Here is a 17,898-nt window from a genome sequence, read left to right on the forward strand (position 1 = left end):
TGCTGCTTCTGCACGGGCACTTTACGTCCCCAGATTAGTCCCCAGACACAACCACTGCACATGCTCATGGTCCATGTACATCATGGGATATGCACACGGATATTCTCAGGATGTTATTGATGCCACCTGCATCAGCCACCTTCCAACCCTGCTTCACATGTTTCCTTTACTTTGCTGCCTCCTCCCCAAAAACTAATCTCTAATTCCCTTTCCTTTACCTCCTTGCTCCTCATTTCTCTGCCACTCACCTCAGTCTTGCTCTGCCTAATCATCCTGCAGCTCATTTTCAATCCCTACAAGGGAGAGAGATACTCTGCTCTTGGCCACTGGCTGGATGAGACACTTCTGTCCCTTCTCAGAAACAGGAAAGGAAATATTAGGGTGGTGAGGCCCTGGCACAGGATCCCAGAGAAGCTGTGGCTGCCCCTGGATCCCTGGAAGTGTCCAAGGCCAGGTTGGACGGGGCTTGGAGCAACCTGGGCTAGTGGAAGGTGTCCCTGCCCATGGCAGGGGGTGGGACGAGATCATCTGTAAAGTCAGGTGCACTCCAGCTCAACTTCTTCATGCACCCAACTCCTGAGCTAGGAGCTGTCTTTCAGCAGCAAGGGAAAAATGTGGCTTCTGTGGTTACCGGTCAACAAGTTGTTTAAGTCACAGAACTCCAACTCTTCACTAAAAAAGGATCGGTCATGGAATTTGATCTTTAGCAATGATGACCTGCATACCTAAAGTAAAGCATGTGCCAGAAAATGGTTAACAGCAGGTAGAACTCCTGCCAGTAAAAAAGGGAACGATTAACAGCCCTCAAATGGATCCCAGAATAGCTAAATGATCCTGCTGACACCAGCCCAGCTCTGTAAATGGGAGCCTTTTAAAATCGCTTCGATCTTCTTGATCCTCTGCCTCCAAAAGCTACATTTAGTTTCTTGTGTTAAAGTTATCATCTTTGGCCAGCAGCATGTGGTTAAACAACCACAAAAAAAACCAAAACGCTGAGACACGCATTTTGCCAAAAATTGCTCCCTCACTAAATATCAGCTAAAATCTAAACCTTTGAAAAACTGATAGAATTTTCTCTTCACGACAACACTTAAAGCCTATTTCAAATAAAAGCAATTACTGAATTCCCAGTTCCAAACCCAGCATCTCCTGGGTTAGTGGAGGAGCACTGAACAGTCCTGAAGTTTGCTAAGTAACTACTTTCTCTCCAGATTACACCTCTGGGTGTTCTTACTCTGGGATCCATTGTGAGAGCAAGCTAGCCCTCAGAAAGGCTGAAAAAGTGAAATATCATTGCTTTTGGAATGAAAGAGAGAGATTATTTGCTGCTATATGTGTCATTCTCACTACCACACAAATAATTGCTATAAAAGCCACCAGAGGAGTTTGGTTTATTCAGTACCAAAGCACCTATTTTAACAATAACAGTACCAAGGTAGCTTATTCACAGCTGACTTAACTTTCAGACAGATATCAGGGCAGATCCAGAAGCTTCATTTCTGAACAGTCTTTCGAATAATTCCTAACATTTAAAAAACTGTATTATGATTTACATAATTATCTAAAAAACCTTGGCATATATTAACAGAATCTGGGGTGAAAAGAATCATGAAGCTGACTATGCATTTTATCTTCTATTACTTTACCTGATGCACAAGATCTGCATCATAGACCAGTCTTCCCACATAGTGAAGCAGATGTTTTCATCCTACTTCCCTGTACTATGAATCTCTCCCAGTTTCTAGTTTCATTGCACCTTCCAACCCTATTTGCCATAGGATTTCAGAACTAATGTTTAGTTGCTTTACAGGGCAACAGTAGTGAGGAATTCTTTTTCTAACTGAAAAGGTTTTTATTTTTAGGAAATGAGTCAACTATTTTGGTACCCAATGACAAATATCTAAGAAAGACACATATATAAATATATGAGGGGGTCATGTAACTCATTGTCTTTGAACTATTTCAAGATTTGTGATGTTATCACTTAAAATGTTCATTTTTCAGTACAGATTTCACCCACACCTCTGTTTCAAGTGTCACGGTACCATCCCTTGGATGGGCCAACTGCTCCACCACCATGACATATTTTAACATGCTTTTTCCTTTATGTTTTGTGAAACACTCCCACATACACCTTCCAGAACACTCAGGATGCTGGGAGAAAGATGAAATCCTGCAACACTTACCACCAAACACATCTCCGTTCTGGTAGTTTTTCCCCTTCTGAGTTTCCTCTTCGTTTTGAACAGTAGAAACATGCTTGGCGGAGGCACAGCCCATCGCTTCATTCAGACAGCTCCAGCTGCACCAAACCACAAAGCATCTCTAGAGACGCCCGCTCATCGCTGCGAAAATAATCCACCTCCCTGCTGGGCTGTCAAGTCACTTCTACCTGAAGATGGCAAAAGAGAGAGAAAAACATTGGCAAAAAAGGTAACCTCTAAAGGGGGAGCTTCAAGGAGATAAATAATGAGGTTTGTGAAGAGGAGGAGGACAAAACACAGGTGGCCTCCATTGTCTGAGGTTGCTAAAATCGTATTCAATAACATCTGGTACAGGCAGATCACAAGACAGGTAGATCTTGATAATGTACATCAATCCTGCCTTGGAGCAGGAGCACAGCAGTCGAACTCTAAGTCTCTTCCAGCTCTATTCTTTAATCCATGGCTTGAAGAAAGCAACACACAGAGATCTATTGCCCACCCAGCCACCTATTCCCACAGAACGCAGAGGTTTTTGGGAGAGAAGATAAGAAACCATCAATATCTGCTCCTCCCGTTCTTTTTACACCTAACCATCAAGCCAGATTTCTTACAAAGCATTTTACTGATTAAGAGCTGCTAACTGCAAGTGTTCAGACAAAACAACCCCCCTAAATCAATCAAAGACCTTCTGTTCATAGATGTGAGAGGTGATAGGCAGCTGTATTATCTTTTTTCTACATGTTCATTACTCTACTGAATCCATAAAACCTTCACGCCCAAAAAGGCAACTATCCCCACTTTAAGATGGAGTAACATTCCCTGAACAATCCAGATGTCACATAAAACAAAAGAGGGAAGAAAAGGCTAATTAATAGCTGCAACATTTTAGGTTAAAACTAAAATCAAATTTAAAACCATGAACTGCTTAATTGCTAAATGGTTCCTCACTTGAACAAAGACAACTTCAGAGTTTGGTGAGATGACCTGGCTTGCCTTTCCACCAGCCAACCTTTTTAGAAGAGAAGAGCTAGAGAAAAATGAGAACCTTCCCTTTTTGCCAAGTTGTTTAGTTCAGCTACAGTGTAAGGTCATACACACAATTTCTTAACTCTTTAGCTCTGGGCACGTACTTTACAAGGTTGTGGCTTCTTTAATCCACGCTGACCACAAGAATCTTACCTGCAATATCAGACAAACACTCACCTAGGATAGGGCGAGGTTGGAACAAGATGATCTTTAAGGTGCCTTCCAAGCCAAACGATTCCATGATATCCATCCCCCCAATGCACAATCCCAAAGAAAATCTCTGGAGTTTCCTTTCCCTGTACACTCAGCACGACCAGCACACCTGTCCCTGCCAAAGCAGCCATGTGACACATCAGGACATGGTCTAGGAGGGCTCTGTAGCCGCCTTCAGAGCAATTTTCCTGCCCATCCCCAAACCCACAGAAATGAGGATGTGGCAGCTGGGTCGAGAGTGATTCTGCTTCTGCTATTGCAGTCAGTGGCTTTCATCAAGAAAAGGGAAGGATTTCGGAGGCAGAACCACCTCTAACTCCTACTCACAGACCAGCTTGTCTTGCTGTGCACAGAAAAGTCCTTTTCCCCACTTGACAGGGGCGTTCCAAAGCTGCTCAAGCCCTGTTCTGAGCAGCCAACCCTCCCTGTCACACCTGTACGTGCATTTTTGTGTTCAGTATATCCCCCAGCACGCTTACTCCTTTTTTTCTTCCTCCTGTATATGCACACCTGAGCATAAATTTCTCACTGCCCCTTCCTTTCCTCTCTTAGTCACAGCTGCTCTGCTGAAAACACAGGATTTTATAGGATTAGGTTGGAAGAGACCTTAAAGCTCACCCAGTCCCACCCCCCTGCAGGGACACCTTCCACTAGCCCAGGTTGCTCCAAGCCTCATCCATCCTGGCCTTGGACAATTCCAGGGATGGGGCAGCCACAGCTTCTCTGGGCAATTTACACCAAGTGTTCCTGCTGTCAGTGTGAGGGAGTCAGCACATACCCCTGAGCCGTTTTTTAACCCTTAATGGCTACATTATTTTTGTAAAAAAACCCCAGGGTTTGCAGCAAATGTCAATATTAAGCCAGGGAAGTTTTCTGCTTCCTCAAGCAATCTTCAAAGCTATTCTTCAAACTGTTTTAATCTGTCTCCTTGTCAGACACACAGACAAAGCTATAGCCTTGCTAAGACACAAATCACCCTGGAGATGCTTCTGTGCACATGCAGCAGTCAATCCCCTGAGCAGCCCATCCTAATTACACTGCCACGTGTCGTAAATACCGATGTGCCTGCTCTGTGTAAACCGGGGGAGCTGTTCCTCAGCTTCTTGCAGTGCAGTGAGGGCCACAGCTGACAATTCATCTTCACATGTGGCCAAGTGACAGCCTGCATTCAGGGCTTCGACTCGTTGTTGGGGTGGGAAATGAGGATTCAGAAGGATTTAAAGCATGTGCTTGCTCAGGAGACAGGTAAAGACTCACACACAGGAGGTGTGGGAGATGGGGGAGAAACGGCAGATGGAAGAGAAACTGCTCACTGGACTGGAATTAAATGTGGACTTATTTTCCCAGAGGATGTAAATTTGGTTAAAGACAATAGCTTTTAATAGACCTGCTGAAACAGAAGGGGGGATGAACATGACCAACAGAATCCCTGTTTTAGACTTCAGATAGAAGCAGGAGCCTCGAGGTAAACAGAGCCTAGAGACACTAGCTTTGATTTCTGATTTAATATATAACCAGTTGTATTATTCCAGGGAAAAGGCTGTGGCCAGCTATGGGAAAAGGAGCAAAGGGAGGTCTGATGTAAGCCCAGAAAAGACAAGGAGCTGTGTAGGTGGGACCACTAACAGGCTGTACATGGGGGACAGTCACTGCCCACCACAGGCTCAGCACCTCTGCCCCTGAGCAGCAGAACTGCACAGACAGAAGTACCTGTTCAATGAATTATTCTCTTGCCTTATTCAATTACTTTTCCTCTTTCTTTTTCTGTCTCTCAGCAGGGATCATTTACCAAAAGGGAAACAGCTGCTTAGTAATAAAACCCACATGTATTCCACAACGGAGCAGTGGGTTTGGTTTTGGGAGGGGATTTTTTGTGAAGCCTTATACAGCCAACATGCAGTACAATAAATTGCAAAATACTCAGGAGGGTGATGGTCCCAGGGCCATCATGCTGTAGGAGCAATCAGGAGCAAGGAGATGCAGAACGTGAATGCAGAAGGATAAAGCTCTTTGGGGGAGGGAAGGAAAAAATATCCACAGTCAAATCTCTTCTGCAGCATTTTGGTAGCACACACCAACCTCTAAAAATATTGTCATGTTCAAAGGCATGCTGGGATTAAAGGAAACAAATGGGATACAAGAACTGGAAGTTTCCCCTTTTACATTAAACAACAGTAATCACAGCAGCACCTGAAAAAGGTACACAGCTAATAGCTGGATTATGAAGGCAACTTCTCCTGGTGCCAATAAACTGGGCTGAGAAAGATACTGCAAAGTGACCTCCAATATAAGTGTAATGCACATTTTCAGGCATGTTCCTCTGATTACTGGTCACACAGTGCCGTGAGACACTGCCAGGGACACCTAAACACAAGCTGGGGTTAGCAGAGGGTTTAATACAAACAAACAAACAAACAGAGCAAGAGAAAAGCAGCATTAATTTTACAAGCCCTGAAATTCGAGATACAGGGCAGCGTGATGCTCTCCAGCCTTACACTGCTTCCAGCCTCGGGGAAACCTCTCCTGCCTGAGCATCCAAGTATCACTGCCGAGGTTGGGGATCACTCAGAACTGAGGTGCTGAGCCTCACTCAGTGGGATGTCTGACAAAGGTTCTCAGGATGTGAAACACAGCACTTCACATGGCAGCAGAATAACACATCCGCTCCTCCTCCTCCCCCACTTCTGCACAAATAGAATTTTCCCTTTTGTCTTCCAGAGCATTTTGGGGGCACACAGATATTCAGAAGCCAAAAATAAAAAGAAGAAAACCTCAAACCATTTGCAGTTCATACTCACCACCCACCATCACTAATTATCAAGATTTGAGAGGCAATTTACAGGCTCCAATCTGCAAAATGCTAGTGAGAAAAATCTCTCAGGCACATCAAAAGTGTCTACACCACCCCCAAATGAAATGCAGCAGGTTTAAGATTAACATCTTATATGCGGGTCAGGAGAAGACTGGAGACACTCTCAGATGCTGTACTTCATACCCCAAGTTTCTTCTGAGCTAAAGCCAGGGGAACTCAATTCTTAGAACAGGAATTACCTTTGGAAACCATCAGCAATTTCTTTTTTCTTTCTTCTGAGGCATGTCTATGATGTGCTTTTTCTTTAATCAGCTCTTTCAACACTTTGTTAATCCACTCAGCATCCCCTCACCCCTTATTTCTGATGGTCACATCCTCGACAAAACACGTTTTGCTTCCACAAACACTTTATAGCAAATGGAGGACCTCCAGTGTCTTACGACAAATGCAAGTTAATTCTTCTATTACCACAGCCGTATTTGTTTTCATCTTTACTGCACTGAGATAACCAATCTTTCATCGTCTGCAGGCTGCAGATACATCCAGAAATTTCCTCCTGTGTTGACCACACAGGAAATCAGGTTAAAATTTCACAAAGCTGAAGAGATCAAAGCAATGAGTTGCAACCATGAAAAACTCTAAGCTACAAAGAAAAACCACACTGGCCTTTCCTATGAAACAACCTAGTCCAGGCAGAACTCAAGGATTTAACTCACTGCTATTAATTACATTTTATTTCCTATAAGAAATCGCCCTGTTTGATTTCCATTTGGGTTTTTTTCCCCAAAAAGAATAAAGCAGCTTTGAATTCTGAATTTGTCCTGCACAAGGGCTGCTGGTATTTAGCACCTGGGACTTCCCCACTGCAACATCCCTCTTCCTCAGCTACCCTCCACCACAAAAGATGGCTTTTTAGCTTTTATTCAACAGCCAAAAGGCATTTTTTGAGCCAAAAAGATATCATTTTTGCCTTTGAAGTGCACCAATGGCCTGAGGAGGGAAGGAAAGAAAGATTTAAAAAAAATATGTCATATAAGGTCTCTTACCTTCCTCAAATTATTAAAATAGACACGAATAGCATAGTTATATTGAAAATTAAGCCACCAACTCGCTAAATGAGAAGGGCTAAATGAGCAGCAGAATGAGGGTTGCAAACACCCTAGAGCAATATCTTCCAGCAGCAGAAGGGGGAAAAGTCCAAGTGAGTGGGGATTTCTGTTCCTTGGGAGCTGTGGGCAGAACACGCTCCCCTCGGCCTGTTGATACCAACAGCCAGGAAATGAAGCATCTTCTCCCCTTCTACGAATTGTCTCCATGATGCAAAATTACTGTGTTTACCACTACATTTCAGCCTCCTATTGGAAACACACTGTTCCATCCAGCAGTAACTGGTTGAAAGGGAAGAGAATTAGCACCGTGCTGTAAAATCAGCAACGCGTTTGCAGGGAAAGAACATCGGGGCTTTACAGCACTTTCCTCAGGCTGCAACAAAATACCACTGACAAACTAAACCAGCCCAGTTACCCAGTGGGATGGTGGAACTGCCATTTGCATGCATCCTCCCTTGGGAAGTCATGCTCAGTAGAAATCACTTCTCAAAGAGCAAAAAAGAATACTGCAATTTGACAGCTAAAAAGACCTGACATTAAAAACAGAGAAGCTCATCTACCCAGTTTTTCCCAGCAGGGAGGGCCTGGTTTGCATTAATTCTACTAATTCATATCATCAGCTTAACACAGGACAGAATTGGCCCCTCTGAGGTTTAGCTTACCTTTTTTATCAGCAAAATTAGCCTCTTATTTTATTTTCTTTTGTTTGCAACCAGCATTTCTGCTGATCCAATACACAGGGTTTTGATGTACCGAAGCAAAGAGTGATTTCCAAACAGAAAAGCTCTCAACAGCAACATGATACTTCCAGGGAGCATTTTCTCCTTTCTCAAACTCATGAAGAGCCTTCACACAGCATGGAGTGAAATAAAAATGAGGAAGGGAAGGGGAACCGCGTTGCAATCGTCCTCTTCATTCACACAGGGTGGAGTCAAAGCAACGTCGGGGTGAAAAGCCCAGCAACACAGGAGGTGTCAGTCATAGGACCCATCAGTTTTGCTGTTTCCAAAGAAAGTTAATTAAATTTTATTCTGACTTTTTTTAAACCTCAAATACTTCAGGAGTAGTGATAGGCAGGCTGCCACCACCGCTACAGAATGCAGTTCTAACATCTAATTATTTTGTTTCCCTCCTTCTATGAGAATTAATAGGCGAAATATTGAAGACAGGTGAGACTTTAGGGGCTGGCAACACTGTAGGATTTTTTTTAATTGTTTTGTGATTTATTTCCAAAGAGATTTTGAAAATGCAGTACTGGTGATGGCAGCCCAGGCTGATGTGATGTGAGACACCAGACAGGGCTGCAGAAAAGCCAGGTTCCATTCCCCTGTATATCTAAGAATATACTCTCCTGTATATCTAAGAATAATCTCCAGCACTTACCATAATGGGAAGGGAGCCCAAGTACCTCTAAAGTAGAAAAAAAACCCAACAATAAGCTCTCCTATTTAATTTTATTTCTGTCTTCATGGTTTAAGAGCAAGATATGGTTTACTGAGCAGGGCACAGTAAAAGGCCCCAAGGTATAGGAACAGTGATTTATACAATGTTTTGTACACGTCTAAGCACAGGTCTGAGCATCATCTTCCTTCTCAGAACTCACTCCCCCTTTCCTCTGTCTTAATTACATAATTTAAAGCTGTAACTATTACACCTAAACAATCCCCCCCATCTTTAGAGTAAAATAAATGATGTAGAAGCCGTAGCTGCTCCATCAACAAAACCAACTGCTCTGGAGGAAACCCTTGAGGGATAATTATAACACTGTGAAAAAGCACCTTTGTTCTCCTTAATTCCTCCTGCCCCTCTTCCCACCAGTGGTGGGGGATGCACCACTAGATGTCAACACTGACCTCGGCCTGGAGCTGAGCTCTTTTTAGGACTGCCCCTCTCCCAGATAAGCAGTGGCTTAACAAGCCTCTCCTAAAAGTGTGAAGCACGTATTTCTTTATTTCAAAAGTAAAAGCATCAAGCATCTAATATCACACATTAGTGGTATTAGACCTGGACTTATTAGACTTGAAGGTCTAATCTTTATTCTTTTGCACTTTCATTTCCCTCTCAAACTACTTCTTAGTCTTTCTCGTGTGCCACCACGATAGAAATAACCACACAGAGATGGGTCCTAATGTACAAATCTAGAATTGCACCTTTTCAGGTGCAATAGATTCATTTCATAGACTCATAGAATGTTAAGGGGTTGGAAGGGACCTTAAAGCTCCTCTCACCCCACCCTCTGCCACGGGCAGGGACACCTTCCACCAGCCCAGGTTGCTCCAAGCCCCGTCCAACCTGGCCTTGGACACTTCCAGGGATCCAGGGGCAGCCACAGCTTCTCTGGGCAACCTGTTCTCACTTCTGAGGCATTTTGTATCCAAAAAGCTATGACAGGAGCTACTTCATGTGCCACTAAGGCTGAAAATAAAACAAAACAACTGAGCTATGCAGAAGCCAAGGGGGGAGATGCTGGGGACCTGCTGCTAATGTGTCAGCGAGGAAACATATGCCATATGCACCTCTGCTGCTTCTGTGCCACTAGAGGATGGAACAGTTTAAAGGGGCCTCCTCTTTTTGGAGATGAGCCAGAGAAAGAAGAAATCTTTCTTCACTAACCTAATAGCAAGAGAAGAAGTGCAGAGATGCTGCTCAAAACTACAGGAGGTGACTCATTCAGGCTGCTGAGGAGTGATCCCAGCACAGGCATCTACTCCATGCACAACTGCCTCTACGGTAAAATTAATGACAAAAGCTAACAAAGCAGCTCATTTCACTCTTAGCTTCTGTGAACAACTGTATAGGGTTAAGCATTTCTACTGGGGACTTCTTTTACAATTCCCTGAGTGCAGTCCTATGGAAATGTCCCAAGTAGGAATGAAAGGGAAGCACACTGCAACCTGCATCCCCAAAATGACACTACTTACTGCTCCCTCCTGCTTAGCAGGGTTGCTCCTCAGCATCAAGGAGAGCACAGGATTTTTGGTGAAGGCCACAGTACCCAAATGTTTGCATTGGCATGGTTTGATCCAAGAGCCTGACATCGTATCCTATCACACACATGATCCCTTGAATCCCAGGCTGGGAGTGCAGCTGAGAAAGAAGGCTGTGCTCCGGAGCAGTGGAGCTTCAGAAACCTCCAGCCCAGAACAGGCAGCTGGAAAAACACAGGCAAGAGAGGAACTGGGCTCTGGGGAAGAAAAATAACGTGTCACCACTTCTGTAAAACCTGCTGTGATCCAGCCCCTGCGGTGATTCCATGTCCCCAGCCAGTGCTCAGGCACAGGAGCTTCTGGACATCCCTGCTGGAGGCTGAGCACTTTGAAAAATATTTCCTTACTTCATTCCCTCGACACAGATTTAGGAGTTTACCACAGTCACAGCTTTGGGCAGTGGCTTTTAACCAAGGAAGTTATAGTTTCATACTCTCTATTAATTAACAGTGCAAATAATGGAAAGTTTTCCTTCCGATAGTGAGATGTTGAATGGACACATCCATAACCAAGCCTGGATATTCAAAAAATAAGATCTACACAATGTTTCAGCCTATGATGAAACAAATGAGCAGCAGACCAGCCAAGAACAAGTGAAGTATTTTCAGTTCATGTTAACACAAACACAAGCAGCAAGTGCAGAGATGGATTGCTGGCACAGGAGCAGGGAGATCTCTCCTCCCACCGATGACAAGGAGCAGTCAAGTCAGAAACAGAGCTCATCAGGATTTAAAACACAGAAAGCAGCTTCTATCTTCTTTAAATTACCTACATCTTATTCCAGCTGGTAGCATCCTGCCCCTGTACTTTCATTTAATGGCTTCAAACTGCCAGAGGGCAGGATTAGATGGGATATTGGGAAGAAATTCTTGTCTCTGAGGGTGGGGAGGCCCTGGCACAGGTTGCCCAGAGAAGCTGTGGCTGCCCCATCCCTGGAAGTGTCCAAGGCCAGGCTGGAAGGGATTTGGAGCAACCTGGGCTAGTGGAAGGTGTCCCTGCCCAAGGCCAGGGGTGGGATGAGATGATCTTTAAGGTTTCTTGCAACCCAAACCATTCCATGATTCCATGATTCAGCACAAAGGTCAGCCAGTAGAGCAAGAGCTCCAACTCATGATCCACATCTGCAGAGGGTACCGCTCCCAGCTGCCCGTGCTGCCCCTCTGAAAGGGACACTTACTCTCAGCAGAGCGAACAGAACTCCTGCTGCTCCATCTGGGTGGGACAACAAGGTCACATCAGTGCGTGCCCTGACTGCTCTGTGTGAGCAGCTGAACCCAAAGCCATTTGCAGTTGATTAAATCAAGACTTAAGAGTGACTGATCCAGCTGCTGCCCCGAAATGCACCCGAGCAAGATGGGTATATTTAGACGCATGCAGTTCATGCAAAGCTGGTCTGAGACCACTTTTGCCGATCAAGTGTTGAGACTCTCCAGGGCAGCAGATCTTCAGTGCATCGGGGGGTCACACGTCAGCCCAGCTGCGGGACTGGGAAGTTTCTGAACTCAGGGAGATGAATTGTTGGCTTGTGGTCCTGCAGTTGTGAAAGGTGTCTAACTGAGCACCAACAAGCTGGAGGAAATAATCCTGAAAGAAAACAGCACATGGAGTGTTCTCCCACGCCCCCTCACAGCCGCCTGGCCACGCAGCTGAGCTCGCACTGGGATTTTTCTGCCAAATCCATACATGAATAGAAGGGGGGAAAAAACCCAGTTGAAAACATTACAGCCTCATGGGAGTCAAAGCGAGGAGAGAAACCTATCCAGAGCAGGGGAAAAATATACATTCTGCTCAGCTGTAGGAGCAGAGAAGAAATGTGTAATAAATAATTGAAAAGGGTTCCAAAGACCATTGAATACAATTGGTAGGAATTGAAATGCAATAAGATTTATTTCTTTTTAAGAATTGTGCTTCCAGAACAATACAAATGGCTCCATGATTATAATTCTTGTGGAAAATTCAGGTCAAAACAGGCCAGCACAGACATCCAAACACACTAAGGCTCTGCAAATGCTCATGCAGGAAGAGAAAACTGACGGGAACAAAATAATACAGGTCCCCTGAAGAAATCAGCAATGTGGATTACAAAAGTTTGAGAAGCCTCAGAACAGGCAGAAGGCCATGAGAACGCAGATTGTTTGGCTGGCTTTGAGCAGGTGATGGGAATGCATCACCCAGGCTGAGTCTCCACCGGTCCACACTCTGCCTCTCACTCATACCCAAGGGCAGAGGGCTACATCCACAGACAGGTGGAAATTTCTCCCACTGCACTGTTTTCAGAATCTTGAGGACAATCCTGATTCAAAAGTATTTTCCAAGTTCTTCTGCTCCAAGCTCTTCTGCTCCACTCCAAGCAGGTCTCCTTTCTTATGGGGATGAATTGAGCTCAACCCTCTTCTAGGAGCTATTTGGACTCCTTCTGCCCACAAAGAATTCTCCTTACAATTACTTCATTATTCAAATATTCAAACACTGCTCCTTTTTCTATTTAATGTCCCCTGTATTAAGACCTTCAGGGCCTTAGTTACTCTATAGTGTCACTAGATGAGGGGCCAAGGAACAACACGCACCTCTTACTACTCACAGCCACAAAGAATTGCTAAAGCCATCTCAGCAGCCTTCAAACTTTAAGTATTTTGACTCATTGCTTATATTTGTGCAGAAACTCATGAAAACCATCACATTTCAACAGTACTTATACTCAAGTGTTCAAGGGCAGGCTGGATGGGGCTTGGAGCAACCTGGGCTAGTGGAAGGTGTCCCTGCCCATGGCAGGGGGTGGAATGAGATGAACTTTAAGGTCCCTTCCAATCCAAAGCACTCTGGGAGTCAACAGCATAGCATCTGTTTGGGTTTCTTAATAACCCTTCTACAAGGATGGCATATGGTTTATCATCTTTCCCAGGGACTCATCAAAAGTTTTTAGCCCTGGCATGTTTAATTACTATGAGAAGTAATGCAGTGTTGCTTAAATTTCATTTATACATTTTTTTCCCCTTGTTATTTTGTTATCTCCCTCCTAAAGTCCAGCAAGGACTAACTGCAACAACTTGCTGAGTTGAGTGGTCTCCATGCCCAGCTCTGCAGGTTCACCCTCCCCAGCCAGGTCAGGTCCAGCAGGACCATTTCACTGACCAGGGTCCACAGTTCCCTGTAACTGAGACACTCGGATGCAGCTGCATCTGATGCTAAAAGGCAGCCAACCCACAGCTGTACAACTGGCCCCTTTACTCCCACATTTAGCTTTTTGCACATGAAAATAACAGCTGCTTTCCTGAGAGTAAAATCTGCAATAGCTTTACAGGCTTTCTCTCCCTCTTTTAGGTTCAAGTGTGAGGAGGATTTCTTTTTAAAATTAGAAAAATACATTTATGAAGTCTAAAGGAGGCTGGCTCTCTTGGATATACTTTTATTATGTTAGGAAAGCAATATTGAGACTATATTCAAAAAACACTGAATTGGATATTAATTAAGAAGAAGAAAACGAAAGGCAAATGGAGGAGTGGAGCTACTGCAAGTTGCAGTACTTCTCCCAAAGCTAACATTCAAAATTAGAGTTTAGCAGAAGCTCCTCAAAGACACAAACTCATTCCCATCAGAGCCAAGCAGGGCAGAGCAAAGCACCCAAACAAGATCTGCAGGGGTGGTAAGCCACCCACCCACCTGAAATGCAAAAACTAGGTTTAAACAACTATGAAAAAAAATACTTCACCTTCTGGGACAGACAGACAGCTTACCCACAGTTTCCTCGAATCCCAAGAAAAGACCATGGTTGCTCAGCCCTTTGCAGGAGACCTGGTTACAGACATTCATTAATTCTCCTTGATTTTTCTTTTCTTTTTTTTTTTTTTAAGTATGGCAAAACCAAGAAAATTTTTAAATAACACGCGCAAGTCCCACCCAGTTCTTAAATCTTGGTGTTCTCCTTTGGAACACTAAACAACCACACAATAAAAACACTCCTCTTTATTTCTTTTTTTTCCTGAACAACATGACTGCACCACACAAATCCAGTTTGGAAAGAGTGCAACTGTATGGCCTCAGTGCTGTATGAGGTCCTGCACAGACTGTGCACCTCCCTCACAAGCCCTTGATTGGGGATGGCCATGGCTGAGCAAAGAGCCTTTAACTCAAAGCTGATTCAATGATATTCCTAAGAAAAACCATATAAGTGAGTCCAGATCCCTAGGACAGCATTTAACGCAAAACAACTGCAAATGCTGGCGTCATGTATAGCCAGCAAAATCAGTATAGCCAGTAAATCATCCCCTGCCAGACAACTGATAAACTCAGTCCCAGGAAAATCAGCTCCCAGAGTACTGTGCACCAAAACACCATAAATCCTTCAGGCAGTATTACTGTATTTTTCCATCCCTCTGTTATATGCAAATTCTGCACAACTGAATTCTGATACTGTAGCTGAGCACTCACCAATTATAGTTTAAACAGACTATTTAAAGGTGCCTTCATCCCACTGCAAGAAACGTCATCAGGGTAGCGACAGCGGAGAAGCATCCACCCCAGGAGCTAATAACAGGATCCTTCTCTCTCCACCTTGTTTCTCTTCAGCTGCATTTTTTATAATTAAAAAATTACACGATGAAGAGTCATGATGTTTTGTCATCCACAGTGAATCATTTAATACATATGTCAGTGCTCATAAATAAACCCTACTGCACCAAGGTGAAGCTGAGATCCTCGAAACTCCAAACACTAAATCCAGAACATCAGTGTGAGAGCTTGAAGCTAAAAAAGAGCAAGGAAAGAAACTGTATGTCTGGTTCATCAAGAGTGACAAGTTTCTGTTCAAGATCAGGTTGGACAGGGCTTGGAGCAACCTGGGCTAGTGGGAGGTGTCCCTGCCCATGGCAGGGGATGGAACTGGATGGCCTTTAAGTCCCTTCCAACCCACTCTATGACAAGTTTTAAAATAAACTGAAATAAACCCCAAAAATCATCTGTTTTCCTTAATTTTTTTTCCTCACTTTCCTTTTACTAAAAGAGAACCCAAGTCTAAGTGCTCAGGTTTAGCAAAAATGCTGTGGAGCTTAAACCCAAAAATTAAAAAATATGGACATTCTGCCTGGAAATCATTTCACTCTCCCTCCTGATAAGTCACAACGCAACACTCCCTCATCTCCTTACTTTCCTGTATGATAACACCTGAGCCCTTCCTATTTATGACCACCACCATCACCACCCCTGGAAGCTTTTTCAACATAGTCAGTGCCAGTGCTTGGTTTCAAACCTGCCACACAAACTCCCAAGGAAACTAAGCAGCACAAGAAGCAATTTTGGTAAGGAATTGGGTGAAATCAGCTTTGTGTTAGCAACATCACCCTGCCTCCTCATAGCGAGATTATGGGAAGTATCAACCGCTTGCCGGGATGGAAGAGACTCTCTGAAGTCCCCCAAAACACCAGGGAAGGAGAGAAATGCCACGGCAATAAGGGAAGAAGTTGCTTAGCAACTCTGTAAGTCTGACAGCTGGTTGAGTGAAAGAAATTAAAAGTATAAAGGTGAAAGAATTAAACATAGAAACTTTGTCTTCTGCAAGGTCCTCAGCTGACATGAATCACACAATTCATATGGTTTTTGAAGGGCTAAGTCAGTCTGTTCCCACTGTGGATGCAGGGCAAAAATACCAGGTATCAACAGCTACCCAAGGAAAAAATAAAACAGCAAAAACCTAGGGAAGGCAGCCTTGATCACCTTCAGGATCTGCACAAAGCAGCCACTTGGGACTTCAATACCCAAATGCCAACAACTCCCCTCTCGAGCCTCCCAAAATGTGAGTTTCTGAGTAAGCAGCAGAGATCAAACTTTAAATACAGCCAAGATGCAAAACCAGGACCGGCAATTCCTCGGGTGCTTGCCAGCTGGCACCAGTTGGAACAGAAGCTGGAACCCCAACAGCTTGGGTACTCCTCTCTTTTTAGGCAATAAAAAGATCTTATACAGGCCCCTGAACTAAAAAAATAAATAATAATGCTGACCTAAAATGCAACAGAGGGAATGATGTGGGTGCTCACAGAGCCTCGGGTTTAAAGCTGGGCTCACCAAGAGCTTCACATCTCCACCCTAGTACTCCACTTTCCTGGTACACACAGATCTCCAGACAGAGATCCAATAAAACAAGGGAGTTACCTGATGCAAACAAGCATTTCTGTAGATATAGTGGATAAAAAAAACCAAACAACAAAAGTATCGATTTTTGCTATTATTTGACACATAAGATCAATCTGCATGTGACCAGAGCATTTCAGTCTATAACATAACTGGTAAAAGTGTAATGGAACATTAATCTTCATTTAAGGATGCTTAAGTGCCTTATCAGGGGGGAAAAAAGGATCTGATTTTATATGAGGCAAAGTACAACCTCAGAGAGGGACATTAACAGATCCTTTATCGGCGGCGTATAAAACCCCAGACTGGCATTTCAGAGCACAGCAGACCTTTTCAGGAGGAGGGGAGCAGGTAATCCAATTTTACATGATAAAATCCCACACTTTTGTATTTTCCCCATGGCACTCAGCTTCCCTCAATGGTCTGAGAGTGAAAAGCCAGCCCAGGCTGGCAATCTCCCCCCGCAGCCCCGAGGATTTCGCTCCCTGCGAGCGGCCACACACCCTCCCAGAATACCAATGACATGGGATGGCACAACTGGGAATGAAAACAAGGGGCTCCAAAACGGGCCAGCAGATTGCAGGCAGGAACCTCACTTTCAGCAGGAATAAATTCTGTTTATTTTAGCAAATTGAGCTAAAGGCATAAAGTAAATACACTGCCCTGATCACCTCTCGCCCGCCGCAGTGAGGAGGGAATGGGTGTCTCGCAGGCAGGGTTTGAGGTGTGCAGAGTACCCCGTGACACTGCCCTGCCCCCCTGAACACTGAATGATTGATTTACTCAAAATTTACCAGGGAAGAATATTCCACTTGCCATCTAGAGGGAAGAGTGGCAAACATGAGGGGTTTTATTGGAGAAACCTGGTAAGTGGCTTGAAAGGAACCTCAGACAGTCACCTGGTCTGCCAGAGGGAAAAGAAGGAAATCTTCACAAGAGCATGTTTGCCCTCAAAAGGCTTCAATAAATGTCAGCACAAGGAAACAACTCCTTCAGGAACACTCCAGATCAAGAGCCCAACCCAGGACTGGTGAGTGTTCCTACAGCCTCCCTGCCCTCATTTACTTCTCATTAATCCCTCTCCAATCACAGAGTAAAACACTTCATCAATGAAAAAAACCACAAACCTCCACACCAGCATTATTCCTTAAATACAGAGATGGGCTAAACCCCAGGAAGGAGTGGCCAGGGAAGAGCTACATATGATGGGTGGCACTAACTGTGCAAATTAATCAAGACTAGAGAAAACTGCATAATCCCAAGGGACCAGAGAAAAGCCAGACAACTAAACTGCCTGAAATAAACTTATCTTGACAAGCACAAGGTAACACAGATTAGAAGGAATAATGTACAACTGTGACCCAAGCTTTACTGTAGACAGCTCAATGACAATGTTTCACTGAGATTCAGAAAACTCAGTGAAA

At 44.2% G+C, this 17,898-nt stretch overlaps 1 protein-coding gene across 3 annotated transcripts in view; it reads right to left on the minus strand.

Annotated features, from left to right (window-relative positions):
* C9H1orf21 (chromosome 9 C1orf21 homolog) overlaps positions 1–17,898 on the minus strand; it is a 113,331-nt gene that overhangs the window by 64,090 nt on the left and 31,343 nt on the right. For 2 of the 3 annotated variants that reach the window (XM_032696252.1, XM_032696254.1), the window contains exon 2: positions 2,187–2,392. In XM_032696252.1, the coding sequence (XP_032552143.1) occupies positions 2,187–2,280 (94 nt within the window). In that variant the 5' untranslated portion in view covers positions 2,281–2,392. Of the gene's footprint in view, positions 1–2,186; positions 2,395–17,898 lie in introns of all 3 variants that reach the window. The other variant, XM_032696253.1, reaches the window with a different exon arrangement.

This window comes from Chiroxiphia lanceolata, chromosome 9, assembly GCF_009829145.1.
Source record: "Chiroxiphia lanceolata isolate bChiLan1 chromosome 9, bChiLan1.pri, whole genome shotgun sequence".
NCBI classification, from domain to species: Eukaryota; Metazoa; Chordata; class Aves; order Passeriformes; family Pipridae; genus Chiroxiphia; species Chiroxiphia lanceolata.